This window comes from Delphinapterus leucas, chromosome 20 (assembly GCF_059928025.1).
Source record: "Delphinapterus leucas isolate spDelLeu-1000000601 "Yukka" chromosome 20, BTC_Dleu_Yukka2, whole genome shotgun sequence".
Classification (NCBI taxonomy): domain Eukaryota; kingdom Metazoa; phylum Chordata; class Mammalia; order Artiodactyla; family Monodontidae; genus Delphinapterus; species Delphinapterus leucas.
The window spans coordinates 14,934,754-14,956,024 of NC_143148.1; the positions used below are offsets into that span (position 1 = coordinate 14,934,754).

General features: G+C 41.2%; 1 protein-coding gene across 1 annotated transcript in view; it reads right to left on the bottom strand.

Annotated features, from left to right (window-relative positions):
- Positions 1-16,960, bottom strand: part of ZNF875 (zinc finger protein 875) — a 40,176-nt gene extending 23,216 nt beyond the window's left edge. Inside the window, exons 1-4 of the mRNA XM_022586280.2 lie at positions 14,678-16,960; positions 14,237-14,325; positions 5,989-6,115; positions 5,454-5,549 (exon numbers count right to left, since the gene is read on the bottom strand). Of these exons, the coding sequence (XP_022441988.1) occupies positions 5,454-5,549; positions 5,989-6,115; positions 14,237-14,269 (256 nt within the window). The 5' untranslated portion in view covers positions 14,270-14,325; positions 14,678-16,960. The remainder of the gene's footprint in view (positions 1-5,453; positions 5,550-5,988; positions 6,116-14,236; positions 14,326-14,677) is intronic.
- Between the last annotated feature and the right edge of the window lie 4,311 nt (positions 16,961-21,271).

Sequence of the window (21,271 nt, forward strand, 5' to 3'; positions counted from 1 at the left end):
GCAGCATTAAGAAATAACTCCAAAACAAATTTAAAATCAAGAGTGATATGAAAATAGTACACTTAAATAAAAAAAACCAACAATATGCCATAAAAGAGGCTAGAGAAATAAAGACATGAGACATATTAAAAATAAATAGCAAAATGGCAGATTTAAACCATATCAATAATTATATTAAATATGAACAAACTGAACACTCCAAACAAAAGGCAGAGATTATCCCACTAGATTAAAAAAGCAATATCAAACAATGTGCTATTTACAAGGGACACATTCTGGATCCAAAAACACAAGTAGGTTAAAAGTTAAAAGGATGAAAAAAGATATACCATGCAAACAGTAATCACATAATCACAAGGGAATTGGAATGGCTACTATATTAATAGTACACAAAATAGATTTCAAGACAAGGATTATTGCTAGACAAAAAGAGAGGTATTTCATAAAGACAAAAGGGCAATAAATCAAAAAAGTAAAACAATTATAAAGGTATCCACAACTAAAAACAGAGCCCCAAAATACATGAGACAAAAACTTACAGAACTAAAAGAAGAATTAGATAATTCAACAATAATTGGAAATTTCACTATTCTATTCTCAATAATAGAAACAACTAGACAGAAAATCTCCAGGGATACAGAAAACTTAATAAACCAACTTGACCAAACTGATATGTATGGAACATTCTATCCAATGACTGCAGAATGCATATTCTTTTTAAGTGCACATAGACCATTCTTCAGAACAGATCATATGCTAGGCCAAAAAACAAATAACCGTTAAAGCTATATAAAGCATGTTTTTCTACCACAAAGGAGTGAAATTAGAAATCAACAAATGAAAGAAAGATGGAAAATCCACAAATATGTAGAAATTAAACAAGATACCTCTAAGTAACTCAGGGACAGAGAAGAAATCAGAAGAGAAATTGAAACATATTTTGAACAGAATGAAAACAAAACCCAGCATAATAAAATTTATGGGATGAAAAAAAATTTATGGAATGTAGCTAAAGAAGTGATTAGAGAGAGATTTATAGGTTTAAATGCCTGCATTAAGGAAGAAGAATGGTTTCAAATCAACTGTCTAAGCTTCTATCTTAAGAAATTACAAAAAGAGCAAATTAATAAATAAGCAGAAGGAAAGAAATAATACATTTATAAAAAATTAATCAAATAGAAAACCAGAATGAGTAGAGAAAATCAATGAAATTAAAAGTTGATTTTTGAAGAGATCAACAAAATTGAACAATCTTTAGCTAGAATGAACAAGAAAAAATAGAGAAGACAGAAATTACCAAATCAAGAAAGAAAGAGGGAACATCATTACTGACCTCACAGAAATTAGAAGGATTAAAAGTAGTATAAACAACTTTATGCCAACAACTGGACAACAAAGGCAAAACAGAAAAATTCTAGAAAAACACAAACTACCAAAACTAACTCAATAAAAACTAGAGTATCTGAATAGACCTGTAATAAGTAACAAGATTGAATTAGTAATTAAAAGTCTTCACACAAAGACAAGCCCTTGTTCAAGTGTCTTCACTGGGGGATTCTAACCAATACTTAAAGAAGAAATGATACAAATTCTTCACAAGTTCTTACAGAAAATAGAGGAGAGAAAATTTCACCACTCATTATATGTAGTCATTATCCTGATACCAGAGCAGACAAAGATATCAAAAAGAAAGTAAAATACAGATAAATACCCTTCATGAACAGAGGTGAAAAAATCCTTAACAAAATATTAGCAAACTAAATCCAGCAGCAAGTCAAAAAGAATTATACATTATAATAAAGTAGGATTTATTCCAGGAATGCAAAGCTCATTTAACATCTGCAAATCAATTAATGAAATACACCACACTAACAAAATAAAGACAAAAACTACATGAACATCTCAACAGATGCAGAAACATCTAACAAAATCCAATACCCATTCTTAAAAAATACTCCACAAACTAGGAATTGAATGGAACTTCCTCAACCTGATAAAGGACATCTATATAAAACTTACAGCTAACATCATATTTAATGATAAAAGACTGAATATTTTCCTCTAAGTTCAGAAACCAGACAAGAATGTCTGTTATCAACAACTCCATTCTACACTGCACTGGAAGTTCTAGCCAAAAGGCTAAAGGAGGGGAGTAGCAGAACAAGGAAGAGGAGAAGTTAAAGACATCTAAATTGGAAAATTTAATTGGAAAATTAAATTGGAAATTAAATTAATTTAATTAAAATTAAATTAAAAAATTAAATTGGAAAAAAAAATCTCTTTTTTGTTCACAGATTATAGGAGCCAGGATGTACAAAATTCCAAGGAATCCTCAATAAAGAGACAATAAGTAATCATTGTATTTAATAAGGTAATACGATAAAAGCTCAAAATACAAAAATCAATTGTATTTCTACATACTAGCAATGAACATTCCACAAATGAAATTAAGAAAACAATACCATTCACAATAACATAGATAATAATAAAATATCGAGAAATAAATTTGACACAAGTATTACAAGACATGTAAGGTGAACATTTTAAAACATTGCTGAGAAAAATTAAAGTCCTAAATAGACAACCATAAATTAGAAGACTCAAAATTATTAAAACAGTGATTCTCCCTAAATTGATTGATAAATTCAATGCAAACCCTATCAAAACAAGAGTAAGTCTTGTTTTGTTTTGTAGAAATTGACAATCTGACCCCCAAATTTATGTGCTAATTCAAAAAACATAGAATAGCCAAAATAATTTTGAAAAAGTTAGAGTATTTACACTCCTCAACCTCAAAACTTAATATAAGACCCCAGTAATGAAGATAGTGTGCTATTGTCATATGAAGAAACACAGAGATCGATGGAACAAAATTAGGAGTCCAGAAATGAATCGTTTACAGTCAACTGATTTTCGACAAAGGAGCCATGGCAAGTGAATGAGGGAAAGCATACTATTTTTTTTTTTCTTAACACCCTCATTGGAGCACAATTGTCCCACAATGGTGTGTTAGTTTCTGCTCTATAACAAAGTGAATCAGCCACACATATACACACATCCCCACATCTCCTCCCTCTTGCGTCTCCCTCCTTCCCTCCCTATCCCACCCCTCCAGGTGGTCACAAAGCACTGAGGTGATTCCCTGTGCTATGTGGCCGCTTCCCACTAGCTATCTATTTTACATTTGGTAGTGTATATATGTCCATGCTACTCTCTCACTTCATCCCAGCTTACCCTTCCCCCTCCCCGTGTCCTCAAGTCCATTCTCTATGTCAAGCATACTATTTTTAACAAATACTGCCAGGACAATTGAATATTCATATGCAAGAAAATGAATTTAGACTTTCACCACACATGACACATAAAAATTAACTAAAAATGGATCACAGGCTTAAGTGTAAAAGCTAAAAATATAAAACATCTAGAAGAAACCAAAGAAGAAAATCTATGTGGCCTCGAGTTAAGCAAACTTCATAGTTACACCACAAAAAGCACAATCCATTAGAAAATTGTTAAATTGAACATCATCAAAATTTAAAACATTTATGCTTGAAAAGACACCATTAAGAGAATGAAAAGACAATCCACAGACTTGTCTTTTTTCTGAAACTTCATTCCATAGTTGAAAATAATTGAAAATTCTGTATGTGATATAGGACTTGTGTCTTGAATATATGAAAAATTCTTACAACTCAAAAAGAAGACAAACAATCCAACTTAAAAATGGGCAAAAGAACTGAGTAGCTATTTCACCAAAGAAGATATGCAAATGGTTAATAAGCACATGAAAAGATTAACATTATCAGTCATTAGGGAAATGCAAATTAAACCACAATGCAATACCACTACACACCCACTAGAATGTCTGTAATCAAAATTAGAGACAATTCCAAGTGCTAGCAAGGATGTAGAGAAACTGACACTCTAAAACACTGCTACTAGAAAATGCAAAAATAGAAAATATAAACATAATAGAAATGTAAAACATAAATGCTAATAAAAATGTACAGCCACTTGGGAAAATAATTATGCAGTTTCTTAAAAGGTTAAACATAAACATACCATACAATCCAGAAATTCTAGTCTTAGTTATCTACCCAAGAGAAATGAAAACATATGTCCACATCAAGACTGGTACATGACTATTCCTAGCAGCACTATTCACAAACCAAAAAGTGGACAATCCAATTCACATCAACCTGTGAATAGCTAGACAAAATGTGGTATATCAATACAGTGGAATATTATATGGCAATAAAAAGGAATGAATTACCAGTACATGCTGCAACATGGATGAACCTCAAAAACATTATGCTGAACCTCAAACATTATGTATTGAAGCCAGATACAAAGACAAATATATATTTTATGATACCATTTATATAAAATGTCCAGAAACACAAATCTATAGAGACAGCATATCATTGGTTTCCTAGAGCGCACATGGGAGGAGAAATAGATGCAAATGGGCACAAGGTAACTTTTTAGAGTGATGGAATGTCTACTCAAAATAACTGAACTGTACACTTACAATAAGTAGATTATGGTATTTAAGTTATAACTCAATGAAGCTATTAAAAAAGGAGCTGTGGAACTGTATACTTCTAAAGAGAGGTTATTGAAATGGTCTATATTAAGACAGACTAAATAGATATGCCACGTAAATGCACTACTGGGTCATGTTCTGGAGAGGAAAAAATACTACTGTGTCTACTGATGATTATGAGAGGTAGATGGCAGGTATTAGATAAAATTATTGTGTTGAAGTTAAGTTTACTGAAGTTGATAACTGTACTGTGGTTATATGAGAATATCACCATTCTTAGAAAATCTTTTAACCTACATCCACATATGAACCTACATATATACGTACACACAAATATATATACATAAACATATACATAAATACATACACATACGTATGGTGGAGGGAGAAGGGAGAGCAGGCACACAAGAGACACGCAAGCCAATGATAAAGCAAACTGGGTGAAATATTAGGTGATTTTATGATGCCATTTTATAAAAATATATATGCCATATCTGTTTATACATATATGTGTATGTGTAGAGGACATAAGAATGTTCTTTGTACTATTTTTATTTTTGCAAATTTTCTGTAATTTTGAAGTAATTTCCAAATATCAAGTCAAAAATAAATAGGATGAAGCCCACTTCTGAAAATGGCAGCAGACTGAACTGGTCACAAGTATCCTCCGCAGAAAACAATGCGAAGTGCGAGGAAGGGAGGCTTCCTGGTGGAGGGAAGCGACAAAGAAACCAGGAAAGTCCCTCCCTTAACTGAAGATGATATTCTGGAAAAGAGGTCATGCCAGGCAGCCTTACCAGGGACCTAGGGGCCTGGAAAAGAGCTTCCTCCCAGTACCTGAGAGATGCCTCATCCTTCCCTACCTGCCATGCTGCAGACGGTTCCAACTACCCTGTGTCACACTCACCTGGACAGAGACTCGGCGGACGTTGCCTCTCCTCTATCCAGGGCTCTTCCCCTCGCTCCAGCTGAGAAATGAGTTTTGGTTTGCAAAATGGAATTTCTGCTCATAAGGAAAGAAAAGAAGGAGACTCTTGGTTATGACCTCAAGGGGCCATTCCAGAACTCAGAGACAAAATGGAGGGAAACCCAGAGGGTGATACAGAGGACCTATGAATAGTGAACTCCCTGCAGTAGAAGGGTTGAGTAAGAAAAGGTGACTCCAATCAGAAAAACAGCATATTAACACGGTGAATGAAAATCTCCTGGGTTTGGGGCATAAAGTAAGAAAAGTAAGAAAAAAAAATGCAGAGTGGCATACACAATATGAATAAATCTACCTGCTTTCAACTCTACTGAATCCAGATCCACCTGAGGAAAAAGGTAAATTTTTGTTTTGAAGCCCAACCCTAAGACAAAGCTGCTTTGTGAGTAGCCTTTCTTTGTGACATATAGAAAATACTGTGAGCCAGACTTTAAGTGCTATGGGAAGCCATTCTTACCTAGTGAGACCAAGTGGTTATAAGTCTCCAGCATCACCTCCCTGTGCAAGGTCCTCTGAGCAGGGCTCAACAACCTCCATTCCTCCTGGGTGAAGTCCACAGCCACATCCCCGAACGCCATGAATGCCTTTTAACACAAAACACACCTCTGCTCATCCAGGAGTCTGCCTTGTCCACACCTCAGGATGAGAGATCAAAAGGCATCCCTGAGGAGGTAGAGAAGATTTCTAGACCTTACTATGGATGATGAATAAAGGGTAACAGAATATACCACTCTAAAATATGCCACTTTGGCATAAGGATTATTTTGAGCTGAAGGCAATTAATAAGCAGACACAAGAAAAGCTCTCTGCCCTCTCCTATTTGCCTAAAAGCAGAACATAAATTTGCAAAGGTGTCCCCCTTCCCCTCTCTACCAGGAGGACAGAAATTAATCACCAGATACAACTCTAGACCCTTATCAGCCCAGGGATAGGCACCAGAGAAATCTACATAGCAAACCTTTACTAACTAGCCCTTATCTTCCATTAGTTCCCCCATATATTATTAACCTTCCCACAGTTTGCTGCCTAGAAACTCAAAGTCCTTTTCCTTTGTCTTGTCACTTCTCTAAAGTTATTGCTATTTTGTTAAGATGCTATATAAGCTCAAGTTCTAACCACCCCTTTTGAGTTACCCATCACTGAGTACTCCCATGTGTATGCATGATGCACATGTTAATAAATTTCCGATTGTTTTTCTCTTGTGAATATGTCTTGTGTCTAATTTACAGCCAATGAAAAAAAGAATTTTTCTCCTCCCATACATGACCTTCGTGCCAATAGCTCAAAGACCATTACTCTCCCATCTCTCTCCAGCCAGCATCATTGTGCACCTATCACTGTCAACATGCTAGGCTCACTGCTATGGGGGATAAAAACAAAAGTTCTTTCACATTGGGAGCTTTAAATCTAAGCAGGAAGAGGAGGAAGACATCATACACACGACATTAAAAGAATAATTCTCTTGCTGAGTTTGAAGAATCTCAGAGACTACTTGGTCTAAGCATTTATGTTCTACATGAAGCAGCTCAGCCTCTGGGGCAGGGGATGAATAACCCATCACTATGTATACTTCAGGCAGGGCTCACTCCTTCCCCTCCCTCACACTGCCACTTGCACTGCTCAGGCCTGAGGAATGGAAGTGGATGGTGGTGAAGAGCCTGGATTCAAAACACTCTGCCTGGATTTGGAACCTATCTGTCCCCAACTAGTGTACCCTTAGGCAAATTAGTTAACCTCTCAGCACCTCAGTTTCTTCTTCTCTGAACTAAGAATAACAGTGTTTATCTCCCAGGTTGTGCTGAGGATCACATGAGTTGATAAATGTAAGGACTCAGACAACTGACTGCTCCACACAGTAAGTGTGTGGTGAGGGGTTTTTTTTGTTTTGTTTTTTGGGTTTTTGTTTTGTTTCTGTCCGTGCTGCGCAGCTTGCAGGATCTTAGTTCCCCAACCAGGGGCTGAACCCACGCCCTCGGCAGTGAAAATGCCAAGTCCTAACCACTGGACTGCCAGGGAATTCTGTGTGTGGTGTTTTTTTGTGCGTTTTTTTTTTTTTTTTTTTGCGGTACGCGGGCCTCTCACTGTTGTGGCCTCTCCCGTCGCGGAACACAGGCTCCGGACGCGCAAGCTCAGTGGCCATGGCTCACAGGCACAGCCGATTCGCGGCATGTGGGATCTTCCCGGACCGGGGCACGAACCCGCGTCCCCCGCATCGGCAGGCGGACTCTCAACCACCACCAGGGAAGCCCTCTGTGTGGTGTTTTAAATTACGGATTCTTGGGTCCCACCACAAATCAATAAAATCAGACTCTTCAGGGATAAGGCTTTTATACTTTTAAGGGCTCCTGTGTATAGTCATGGTTGCAAATCACTGGGTCAGAGGAATCTGGAGAGGGAGAGGTCACTGTAGGATACAGAGATCAGAAATGGTTTCATGAGAGGGCAGTATGATCTTGGTCTTAAAGGCTAGGCAGGATTCAAAGGATGAAGGGGCAAGGAAGGCTAGGTACTCCAGACAAGGCATGTGAGATGGGAGGGAATAAAGAGTGAAAAGTGGCTAGTTGGGAAGAGAGCAGGCAGGTTGTAGCAGCCTACAGAAAGTCTGAAAGGTCAAAGGAATATGAAACTCTGTCCTCTATTGTGCATTTAAGGCAATATTTGAATACTACCCTTGAACTGATGGTAGAGGACTACACATGTGAATAGACAGGTGGTAAAGCACATGTTGCAAAATACTCATTACTGAATCTAGGTGGTGGGTATGTGAATGTCAATGTACAAGTCTTTGCATTTTTTTCTTTATGTTTGAAGCTGTTCATAGTTAAATGTTAGAGAGAAAAAGACTATTCACTCATTCAAGTTCCTGCCCAGTCCCTGTAGTGATCTGATCTTATAGATCCTCCTCAGAATAAACACACACACACATACCTTGAAAATCTCTGACAAAGGAGCTACGTTACAGACCAACCTACATCATTTCAACAAGTTTAATACAACTGGTATTCCTGCAGCTCTAGAAAGAGTCATGGTTTCTTTGTCTGAGACCCATGCATGTAGGGAGGGTATGGTAAACACTAACTGGATGATCCATTTCAAAGCTCTCCCACTGAGTAGCAACATAGCTAGCAGTCTGGGGGACTAATTTAGAATAAAGAAAAAATACCTAATGAATTTTCACATCTGACTAAACAGATCTCCTGAAAGCCTGTTAAAAGCTTCAGTTGGATGCTTCTACCTAGCTTCTATACATGATAATGTATAGAAAGAGAAGAGTTAAAGAAACAACTAAGCAGTTCGCAAGCATAAGTTAGAGGAAATATAGACAAGCCAGGACTTGCTGGGTTGGAAAATAAAACTGTTTTACATCTCCAGTCTCTCCAGCCAATAAGAGTCTCAAAATAAGAAATGGCCTCAGGGTAAAGATCAAGAGTTTGGCTAAAAGACCCAAATGTTATGACCTCTGAAATTGTTAAGGTGATACCTAGTAGACAAAAGGGCTTCTGAGATTCTTGCAGGTATTGTCCCATAGCACTGACACCCTGCCCAAAGATTAGAGGCCTATCTGGAAAGGAAATGTGATTGTAGCTTTTTGTTTAATAGAGTAATATAATCTGATACATGGGAAACCCAAAGAGTTTTTAAAGAAGTTATATCAGGGCTTTCCTGGTGGCACAGTGGTTAAGACTCTGCCTGCCAATGCAGGAGACATGGGTTCGAGCCCTGGTCCGGGAAGGTCCCACATGCCACGGAGCAACTAAGCCCGAAAGCCACTGAGGGTGCGCTCTAGAGCCCATGAGCCACAACTACTGAGCCTGTGCCCCACAACTACTGAAGACCACGTGCCTAGAGCCCATGCTCTGCAACAAGAGAAGACACTGCAATGAGAAGCCCGCGCACTGCAACAAAGACAGCCTCTGCTCGCCGCAACTAGGGAAAGTCCACGCACAGCAACAAAGACCCAACGCAGCCAAAAATATATAAATAAAAAAAAAATAAATTAAAAAAAATATATATATACTCTAAAGAAGTCATATCAGCTTTACTAAAAGGGATGTAGACAGTTCAAAATGAAGAGGCCTCCTATGTGCCTCCAACTCCTTCCCTTTTTGAATGGGAGTGTATATTGCAGTTTTCCTGTCCATATCTCACCACTGTGTGCTAGGTGGGTAGTTGGGGGTAGAGGGAAACAAATAAATTGTCTTTTTAGTATACATCTCTGACTCAAAAAGAGTTTCACTGAAGAAGCCTTAGCCACATCCAGACTGATATGCATATGATACTGGACTTTGAGGGTGAAACTTCTGGGGATCCTGGGAGGGGGTGAGTTTATCTTGCACAAGGGAAGGACATGGATCACTGGGACCAGAGGGTAGTTACAGTAATGAACCCCACTGTATAACATCTCCCTATATCTACACCCTTGTGTTAGTCCCTTCCACAACTCTGCACTTGGCTATGTGCCTTGCTTTGATCAAAGGGACATTAGCAAACATAACACGAGCTGAGGCTTAAAATGTGCTTGTCCATTGGGGTTGTCCTCTCTCTTGCTGTGCAGGGAAACCCAAGACCATCGTTTGATCAAGCCTAAGCAGAGTCTCTAGAACAAACCCAAGCCTACATGGAGAAGAACCAAGAAAAACCAACACACCTGAGACAACCAGCTTGGTAACTGTCATGCATGGATAGTCACCCAGCCCCAGTCAAACCACCAGCTGACTGCAGCAACAAGAGCACAAGTGAAACCTGCAAAACATCCATCTGTGCCCAGCTCAAAATGCTGACCTATCAAATTGTGTGCTAATAAATTATTTTGTTTTTCTTTTTAAATATTTATTTAGTTATTTGGCTATACCGGGTCTTAGTCGCAGCACTCGGGATCTTCGTTGCCGCATGTGAGATCTTCATTGCAGCATGTGGGATCTTTTAGTTGCGATATGCGGGAACTTTTATTACAGCATGCGGGATCTAGTTCCCTGACCAGGAATGGAACCCAGGCCCCCTGCATTGGGAGCACGGAGTCTTAACCACTGGACCACCAGGTAAGTCCCTAAATTATTTTGTTTTAAGTCAGTAAGTTTTGGGTAGTTTGTTATGAAGCAAAGGCTAACCTGTACATTGATAAAGGAGTCATGTTATATGAAAAATACTTTGCAAGTAATATTAACCCTGAGATCAAGGTTAATTGATTGCCAAGATGCTCATGCTGTCACAAACGCCTAAGAGAGATTCACACAGCAACAGATTCAGTCCTCCCATTTCTCACTGCCTCCCAGGCATGAAGTCATTAGGTGACAGAGGATAGATTTATTTGCATGACTTGAATAGTTATTTTTCTCTCTTTTTCCAGCCAAGTGCCTAAAAAGTGAATTTAATCTAAATTAAAGGTGTATATGAGATTACTTCACTGTGCTGGCAATAAACACATTTTCAGAATGAATAGTCAGAACATGATGCCATAAACAGAACACATTTGAAGTGAAGACTGCCCTGAATATCTAAGACACTGTTGTTGAGACACTGAAGGAAGACTTCTGAACAGAAAAGTGATGTTACTGTAATGTTTGGGGGATGTGAGGATTACAGATGCAATGGGTAGCAAAGGAACATATCAGCATGGGGAAACAAATCAGGACATTATTGTGAACATTCACATGAGAGAAGAAGATCTGCACTGGTAGGTCTACCCTGGGAATGTAACACTGCACAGTGTAACAAAAACAAAAAAACTGCATAGTGTAAAGTGAAACATGGTGATGGAAGAAAGGAATCTCAAAAAAGGAAGAAATAATTGATAGGATCACATGTTTTAGAACAAGCAGGGTTCCGAAGCTCCAACTGGTGTGAGTGCTCATTGCTTCAAAATATTTATTTCTACTCACCTTGTCATATTTTAGTTTTGAGAATAAATACAAATCTATAAAAGAATTTCATGCACAAAGTTGACCACAGAAGCATTATTTGCAACAGTTAAATATTGGGAACAAGTTAAATGTTCCCCCAAATTGAGAACTAGTGGATTGGATCATTCACTCAAAGCACTATTATAGAAATCGCTTTCAGTTGGATAAATGTTGGTTGTTCCTTCATCTATTAAAAAATGGGTCTGAGTAGATATAATGTCACTAGCTTTAATACAATACTAACTTATCATTAAGGTCTATCAAAATGTATGTATGTAGGGGTGTGTGTGTGTATGTATATAAAATTGACCAAATCCCAATGATAAAGAAATCTAAAAATAAAATGCAAGACTCATAAGTGTGCAGGCTGTGCTTTACACATCACTGAATGTAGTCTATCAAGAGTTCTGCAAACAGTAAACATTCAGCAAATTTGTTCAATGGAATCAAGGAGAAAATACTAAGAATTAGTAACATGATGTGCCTGCCAGCCCAACTCATTTGTTACAAATTCTACTTTACCCTCTCAGGCAGTGATAGCTAATATCCTACTGTATATTTGCTTAAATTGTTTTGTGTAATTCAGATGTCATGCATATTAGAGTACCTGGAAATCCTTGTCAAACCCCCTGAAATATGTGGTTAATTACATGCCCCAAATAACATATCAAAACAAACAGAAACTCCCTTGTTACTTATTAGTTCCTTCAAATTAATTTCTTTAAGGTGTGGTTCCTCCATGCACCAAACATATCATGTGTGCCAGGTACTCCTCTAGGCACACAGGTTTCATCTTAAACAACTTACCAATTCACATGCTTGTGCGCTTTTGTCAAGTTTTCATAATGCTTTTTCTTCTTTTTTCTTTTTTAAAGTATTAAGAGCAGGAAAAGTCAGCTCACACAAATTTCTGGCTTTTCCCAGAAAATCAGAATGCTTCCCTAGTAACATTATAAGTGGGGAAGAAAGTACACACAAAGATTCAATGTTACCTTAGGAAATGCCCCAGATTTCCCATGCATTCTTGGTACTAACACTTTTCAGATGAATATAATATTTTACAAATGAGAAATGCAGAACTCTCAAAGTTGTTCTGATAATGCCTAGGAAATTGTAAATATCTAACATGGAGACCAGGATTAAGAATAAACCAAGAAGGCTTCCCTGGTGGTGCAGTGGTTAAGACTCCGCCTGCCAATGAAGGGGACACGGGTTCGATCCCTGGTCCGGGAGGATCCCACGTGCCGCCGAGCAAATAAGCCCGTGCACCACAACTACTGAGCCTGCACTCTAGAGCCCATGCTCCGCAACAAGAGAAGCCACCACAATGAGGGGCCCGTGCACCATGGGGAGGAGCAGCCCCCGCTCACTGCAACTAGAGAGGGCCCATGCACAGCAATGAGGACCCAACTCAGCCAAAAATAAATAATTAAAATAAATAAATTTATTTTAAAAAAACAAGAAATCAAGACAACGAAGGCAGATCTGAAATAACAAAGTTAGTGCATATCAAAAATGATAGTAAACAAGCCTGGCAACTGTGTTGGTGCTCAATAAATATCAGTCACATTCAATTAAGTCAAACTCATCATAGTCACCATTCTCAGGGGTTAGAAAGTTTCCCCTTAAGTTCCTATGTGCCTATAGCTCTGATTTCCTATGTCAAATCCCTTCTCAACATCCTTCAAAATCCATCTTACTTGGCTTCCCTGGTGGCGCAGTGGTTGAGAGTCCGCCTGCCGATGCAGGGGACACGGGTTCGTGCCCCGGTCCAGGAAGATCCCACACGCCGCGGAGCGGTTGGGCCCGTGAGCCATGGCCGCTGAGCCTGCGCGTCCGGAGCCTGTGCTCCGTAACGGGAGAGGCCACAACAGTGAGAGGCCCGCGTACCGCAAAAAAAAAAAAAAAAAAAAAAATTCCATCTTACTCAAAGTCTACACTCCTCAGCCTGGCACTTGACCTGGCCACCCAGACTCAGAGAGGTGGAAAATAAAAGTCCTTCTGGGGCCAGGCAGGTAATAAAAATTACAGAGACAGGCAAAACGTTAGATTTCAATGGTTTCAACCTCAGTATGGAGGATACTATGGAAACTATAGCAAATAGACTCTGCAGGACCTGTCCAAATGATGCAGACACTGTTCAGCTCAAATTCCCTGACACCAAAGTAGAGTGCAGTTTATTTTCTGAGAGGCAAGCAATCCAGAATTTTTGGTGAAATCTCCCCATTGCCAGATGCTGAAAATGCTCTCAAATGTAAAATTCAGGTTAGACTATATCATGTACTGGTGAAGATAGTCTCTATCTTCACCAGTACATTATTTAAAAATCAACCTAAAATATGACCTTCCCACACTGTGTTAAGGGCAGTGTGCCCAGTGGCCCAGCCTCAGACTAACCATTCTTCCTGCCCTCCCACTGGTATGTCTTCACCAATTCTCCAATGTACCAGACTCGCAGGGGTAGTTCAAACAGCCCTACTTCTCCTGGAAGTCCTCCCTAGCCACTTCAGGCCACAGTCTACTCTGCTGTCCCTGCCTTTCATCCTTATCACTGGACAATTAAGCCTGGATGTCCCTGTATTTTTATTTAAATTGCTCCATGTGTGTTGTTCACAATTAACTACTTCGAGGATGACTGAAGTATGGATGGAGCAGAAAGAAATGTTGAGGGAAACTCCATGTAAGCCACTCCTCCAGGACCAGGAAAGTGCTTTGCCCAATACCAACAAGGCAGCCTCCAGAGCAAGAAAGGGGAATGGATTCATCCTCTTGACAGCCAAGATGGAATTTTACGGGAATTCTCACCTCTTTTTTGGCTTTCAGGAGCCCCGTGGCCATTTTCCTGATCTCCTGAGTGCTCTCCCTGAAGAAGGGCAAAGTCTCAGAAGGCAGATCTGAGGATGTGAAGAGAAAAAAGAGCATGCCTAGTTAGAAAACCCCTCCCATGTGCAGGCGGGGTGTGCTCCAGAGCCCCACTACTGGGGATTGGGAGTGTCACAGAATTCACCACCACAAGCCAATTCCCATCTAGCCTCCTGGAGAAAGGGCCCAGGGTGACGGAGCACCCTCAAGCTCAGCCCCAAGCTCTGGCCAGAGAGTGAAGCCCATATCCTCCAGCAGTGGAGTAAGGGTTTGTCCCTAAGGCAGACCGTGTCCTCGTGAGTAAAACCGGGACAAGCATGAGGACGTGCTGAGTGGACGAGGCAGTGACTATTGGGCACTCACGGAACGCGGGGTGCACGTTACCGATTCTGAGGCTGAAGCTCGGGAACCAAGAGCAGAGGTGTGACAAAGACCCGAATAGTTATCTACGCCGTTGCCAACGCCGTTGCTAACCAGCCTGACGGGCGGACTCCACCGGCCGGAAGTGTTCCTGTTACGCCAACTCCTCACGCTAAGGGGAGAGCGGAAGAGAGGGCGGAAGTGGCCGCAGAGGCCTCTGGAGAGTGTAGTCTTGGGGTGGAAGGGAGGAGGGCGTGGGCTTCTCTGTGGCAGGGTGACTCTCACATCTGCACCTCTTTTACAGCCAAATTTAGGAGCCCGTTGTTAAGGTGCCCAGACCGCGAGGTTCACCAGTTTCTCCGCCGAGGGCCAATGAGATCTGCAGGCCACGAGAGCGTCGCGGACACCGCCGAGAAGCCTAGGAAATGTGGTCCTGGAGCCCGGTGTTGCGGCGGCGGGTGACCAGACTGTGCTCACTGACCGTCAGCGGCGCGGGGGAGTTAAGCTTCCCCACCCAAGTCTCCACTGGTGTCCCCTTCCCGGAGCTGAAACCAGGGTCGGCACGGGCTGGACCAGAGGCGGGCCGATGTGGGCGCGGCTCAGAGTAAAGCACTTGGAGGGTGGGGAAGCGGGGTGATGCTCTGTTGGGACGCCCAGATAGGAGCGACACCGGCTTTACGTCCCCGAGGTTGGGAGGGGGCGCCACTATAGACTGGGAACACCAAGGCTGTTTTCGGAGAGAGCGGGATTGGCTTGGGCCAACTTGGAATGGCGGTGGGAGTGGCTTTCGTCTTGTGTGTCCGGGATTTTGAGGAGTGGAGAGGCTGGACTTCGGTAAAGAGCAAAAGGTTCCCTGGTGGTAGTAGTATAATGAAGCCCCACGGCTCGAGCCAGCAAACCCTGGCACAGGTATCGCTTGGAGGAAACTTTCTGAGCTTGTGGTGGTGGTGGTGGTGGTGATGGTGAGGGAGACAGGGGTGAAGAGGAGGCATAATTTGACAGTTTTGTTCATCATGGATTGGGGGGAGGGGGAGATTTTGTTCATCATTTTTATTTTTAAGATAATACATTAAAATATTTATCTTGATTACTGAGTGTTTTTGGTGCTTCCTTAAATTCTGTACCCCAAATCCCCACATTAAGGAAAAGCATAGATAGATCTGATGCTACATGAACCTCATTGGCACCTAGTGGCCTATAGCTTTGATAAGAGGTGAGGGGTTGGCTTCTGGGCATTAAGTAGCCAGAAAGAGTCCTTTAGGAGCTCACCCTGAATTGCTGAATTGTCAGTGATCTCTTCTTTCGGGACTTCCTTAAAATTCACAATTTCCTGATAACTACTCCACTCAAAGCACCACCCTCAAGGCACCTCCAAGGCCCATCATGGTGCAAATATTCAAAGAATACTCTTAAATCTTAACACTCTACTCCAGAGTCTTTCCCAATATCCCTTTGCCTGGAGAAGTAAAAAAGAAAAAGGTTTGCATGTTAGCATCAGCCTCCCCGACTGCACAGGGGTTCAGGAAGGAGGATCAGCCCAGCACCCTATTCCAATCCTTGACAGACCTCACCAAGGATTTCATATCCCTGAATGTGGAATGTTTCTAAAAGAACTCAGTGGGCACCAAAGTCAGGCATGGGGCTGAGAGGAGCACAAATGAAATGGAGGGACTGAAAAGTGTCAGAGAAGGGATGGAGGGTGGGGGGTGGGGGAGCCGAGGAGGTGGGATCCTGAGATAATCCAGATCCTTATGTGTAGACATGTGTACACAGTCTGTGAAGAGAGATCCAGGCTGACAGGTTATCTATAATAAATCAAACATCACAGCAGATTGGGTGATGATGGGGCTCTGAGAACTTTCTCCCCTTTCTCCCTTCCAGGGAGGGGAAAGGGACTGGAGATTGAATCAGTCACCAAAGACCAATGATTTAATCGATCACACCTATGTAATGAAGCCTCCATAAAACCCCAAAAGGATGGGGTTTGGAGAGCTTCCAGGTTGGTAGAGATTCAGGGAGAGTAGCATGTTCAGAGAGCATGAGAGCTCTGCACCCCTCCCCGATACCTTGGCCTATGCGTCTCTTCCATCTGGCTGTTCCTGAGTTATAATCTTTTATGATAAACTGGTAATCTAGTAAGTAAAATGATTCTCTGGATTCTGTGAGCCACTCCAGCAAATTAAATGAGGAAGGCGTTGTTGGAACCTCCAATCTATAGCCAGTTGGTCAGAAGCCCAGGTGACAACCTGGACTTATGACTGGTACCTTGGGTAGGTGGAGTGGGGAACAGTCTTGCAGGACTGAGCCCCTCACCTGTGGAATCTGATGCTATCTCTGGGTAAACAGTGTCAGAATTGAGTTGAATTGTAGGACACTCATTTGGTGTCCCAGAATTGCTTGGATGTGTGGAGGAAAAAAACTCCACACATTGGAATTGGGGGTACAGAACCCTTTTACCCTGGACCTGAGTTTGCTTAATAAATCTAAGAGCTTTGAGATTTAATCTCTGTCCTTTGAGGAGTCCTATTTCCCACACTCCTATCTGGGCTCTGAGGCTCAAAGATGTGAAAATCCATTTAAATTATAAACACAATGGAAAAAAATCTAGTCATGCCTATCTAGGGAACATATCTGGTTACAATTAACATCAGATAAAAATCAGTTAAAAAGAAAAAAAGTGAAAAAATATTCTTTGAAATTAAAAGCCATACAAACTACTGTGTCACTGGTAAGTTGAATAAGAAATTGACCTGCAATCTACAAAATCATTAGAAGAAGCAATAGTGAAAATACTTCAGATCGAAATCTGTGGAATGAGGTTACCTGAGTACCCAGAGATACCACCTTAAACACAGTGCCAAAAAAATCAGGGCAAAAACTTCAGCTCTATATACATTTTTGGACGGAAGTTCTAGTTTCAGTAAGGTCAAAAGTTTAAATAAAAATGACCACAAAAGGGAAAAACAAAACTACAGAACTGGGGAAGAAGGGCTAGTCTAAATCACTGATGAGTCAAATTATTAAAAATTGATTTAATTTCCAATGAATGATGAGGAATAAAACAGTGGTTAGAAGGAAACTTTTAGCCTGAAAGTAATCTATGACTTAGAAATTAAGGCAGAAAACTAAGAAGCTAGCAGTCAACTTTCAGGGCAGAAAACTAACAGAACAATAGGATATGAGAGAGGGAAGAAATAATTAGATGGGGGCAGAGAGAGGTGCTCATGGGGATACAGGAGGCAGGAAGAACATATGGAGTTTGTGCATAAAATCACTATAAAGAAACAGTCCTTGGGACTTCCCTGGTGGCGCAGTGGTTAAGAATCTGCCTGCCAATGCAGGGAGCACAGGTTCGAGCCCTGGTCTGGGAAGATCCCACATGCCACAGAGCAACTAAGCCCATGCACCACAACTACTGAGCCTGTGCTCTAGAGCCTGCGAGCCACAACTACTAAGCCCGCGTGCCACAACTACTGAAGCCCGCGTGCCGAGAGCCCGTGCTCCACAACAAGAGAAGCCACCACAATGAGAAGCCCGCGCACCACAAGGAAGAGTAGCCCCCTCTCGCTGCAACTACAGAAAGCCTGCGCGCAGAAATGAAGACACACGCAGCCATAAATAAATAAATTTTTAAAAATATATATTAAAAAAAAGAAACAGTCCTTAGGGAGGTGGATACACAAGGACTGTGCTAGATGTGGAACGAAGAAGACAGATACCCCTGGAGGGTATATTCAGGGAGTAACATTGGATGAAAAACAAGAGACAGTCAAGTGTGAAGGCTTTCCCATCTTACACAGAGATAGAGGGCAGCATGGATAACATTAGCAAGTGATGGGCACAAACGAGGAGTCAATAAACACGGGAAACAGCCCCTCAAGAGGAGATGAGGAAAATGAGCACAATCCCTTCCTCAGAAAGACAGTGCTTAAATCCATGCATGTGGGAACTCAGGTTCAGAGGCGAGACTAGGAATCAATGAAGAGACAGCTGCCCACACCTCTGCTGTGTCACCTGCGGCCATAGGGTGGCAGGCAATACCTTCTGTTCCAGCAGAGCTGGCCAGAGAGAGCAGTTAGAACAGGAGAGGTGAGAGAGGATTCAGGAGAAGCCAGGACCTCCCAAAGGACCTTGAGTCCTGCAGGTCTCACAGTGAAGCCCCAGCAGAGGGAAGGCTCCACCGTGAAAGAGAAAACACAAAGGAAACATAATATTTGTCTATTTTCAAAATAAAATATTTACTACATGTTCAGGTAGAGATGGGTACAGAGACAGAAGTAACGTAGAGGAATCAGCTAGACACCACAGGTATGTAATAATGGATAAATAAATGATATGTATGGGGAGATTACCCACATATGCAGACTTTATGTGTTCACATAAATACTTATATTTATGCATCTCCCAGTAGAGATGTTTACATAAACTGCATTTATTACACTGTGAAGTTGACAAGGAGATAAAGTAAAAATAAAACAGCTATAGAGAGTGTCAGTCTCTCTGTTTAGTGGGAAACACATGAGCACAGCTTCTCCCTTCCCTTCTGAACACCACTAATGCCTGCAGCAGTAGGTGGCAAATCACAGCCTGGGCCACCCCTCCCAGAATGTCACAAACATGGACATACATACCACAGAACTCACTAGAAACCAAAGCCAGGAAGCGTAGGGGCTGTGGAAGACAGCCTTCAAGTAGCAGGGACTAGAAAATTCCAGGATGGGGCACTGGGGAGTAGAGATTCCAAGAGGATCCAGATGCCTGTGCAAGGGCCAGGTAGAGAGCAGACGTGTGTCAGTAACTCAAATTTGGTACAGCAGACCCACCCAAAGGGCTTCTTAAAGACAGATTGCTGGGCCCCACCTCCAGAGTTTCTGATTCAGCAGGGCCTGAGAATCTGCTTTTCTAACACGTTTCCAGGAGACACTGATGCTACTGGTCCAAGGATCACACTATTAACTAATCTAACACTAGGTCTAGGGGAGGTACTGAAGAGCAAAGAAGCAGAAGGAACCTGAAGCCTTTGCTAGGGGTTTCTCTGTAAACTTCTCAAATATAAAAACCTTCAAGACGCTGAAAGAGCATTTTCAGCATCATGTCTACAAATACAATGTACCAGTCAGGGAGTGTTCCATCAGGTAGTGATGGGCCCAACCAGGGTCCCCATGTAAACCTTTCAGAAAAATCTGTGACCCTGGCACTCTGAGAACCCCTACTTTCCACCTTCCCTCCTGGGGGAGTGGTGGGGTGGGGGTGTCTGACACCTTGTTTCCCGAAAACACTCCATTATAGCACAGGAAAGAACTTCTTCAAGACACCCATTTTTATGTACTTTCCTAGGTAAAAGTCACTCCCATTCAAGTAGGAATTTTTTAAAATAAATTATTCTGATATAATTCTATATCAGTTTAATTCTACATCAGTTTAATGGAAACCCTAAAATATATAGAAAATATATAAAAATAATTATCAAAAATATTCAGTGAGGTAAAGCAATACTTAGAGTGAGATATTATAATCCTAAAATACATATACCTATATGTGCTATTTTTAAAATCAAGGCAGAAACATAAGGGACTCTATACAAACCTCTAAATTTATGATTTCTAGTTTAACTCTAAAATTAATTTAGAGATCTTTCAAGAAAGATACATTTTTTTAAAATGAGAAAAATATCTAAGTCAACTAATGGGTCAAAGAAAATAATCATTAGGAGGTAACTGCAAGCAAATGCCCAACCAAGACAAAAGGGTGTGTCACCCCCTGAAATGGGGGTTAGAGGAATGTAAGACAGAAGAAATCAGGCCAGAATTTTAAGAAAGGAAATGATTTTCCATGTTAAAAAAAGATCATGACAAATGGAAAGAAAGGAGAGAGGGAGGCAATAGTCACAGACTCTGGGGGGTGTTGGGGCAAATGAGAATAAAGGAGGCAGGAAGAGAGATGGAGAGTGTACATAAAATCATTCTCTAGAGCTGTACTGTCCAATAAGGTAGCCATCTCATGTGGCCATGGAGCACTTGAAATACATCTAGTCCAAACTGAGAACACCTACGTGTGAAATACACTCCAGATTTTGAAGACACAGTGTGAAAAAAAAAAAGCAAATTAACTCATTAATAAGTTTTAGACTGATTGAAGGTTGAAATCATGATTATTTTGGATATACTGGGTTAACTAAGTATATTATTAAATTAATTTCACTTGTTTCTTTTTAATTTCTCTAAAGCAGGTGCTAGAAAATTTTAAATTACAGGGTTTCCCTGGTGGCGCAGTGGTTGAGAGTCCGCCTGCCGATGCAAGGGACACGGGTTCGTGCCCCGGTCCGGGAAGATCTCACATGCTGCGGAGCAGCTGGGCCCGTGACCCATGGCCGCTGAGCCTGTGCATCCGGAGCCTGTGGTCCGCAACAGGAGAGGCCACAGCGGTGAGAAGCCCACGTACCGCAAAAAAAAAAAATTAAAATTACGTATGTGGCTTGCATTATATTTCTCTTGAAAACCGCTGCTCTGGAAAGAAATGGTCTCTAGGGAGGCAGGAACATGGGGACCACAGTAGGGGTGAACAGAAGGGGATGGCAGACTCCCCTGGTGAGTACATTTGGCTGTTGACAGTGGGGGA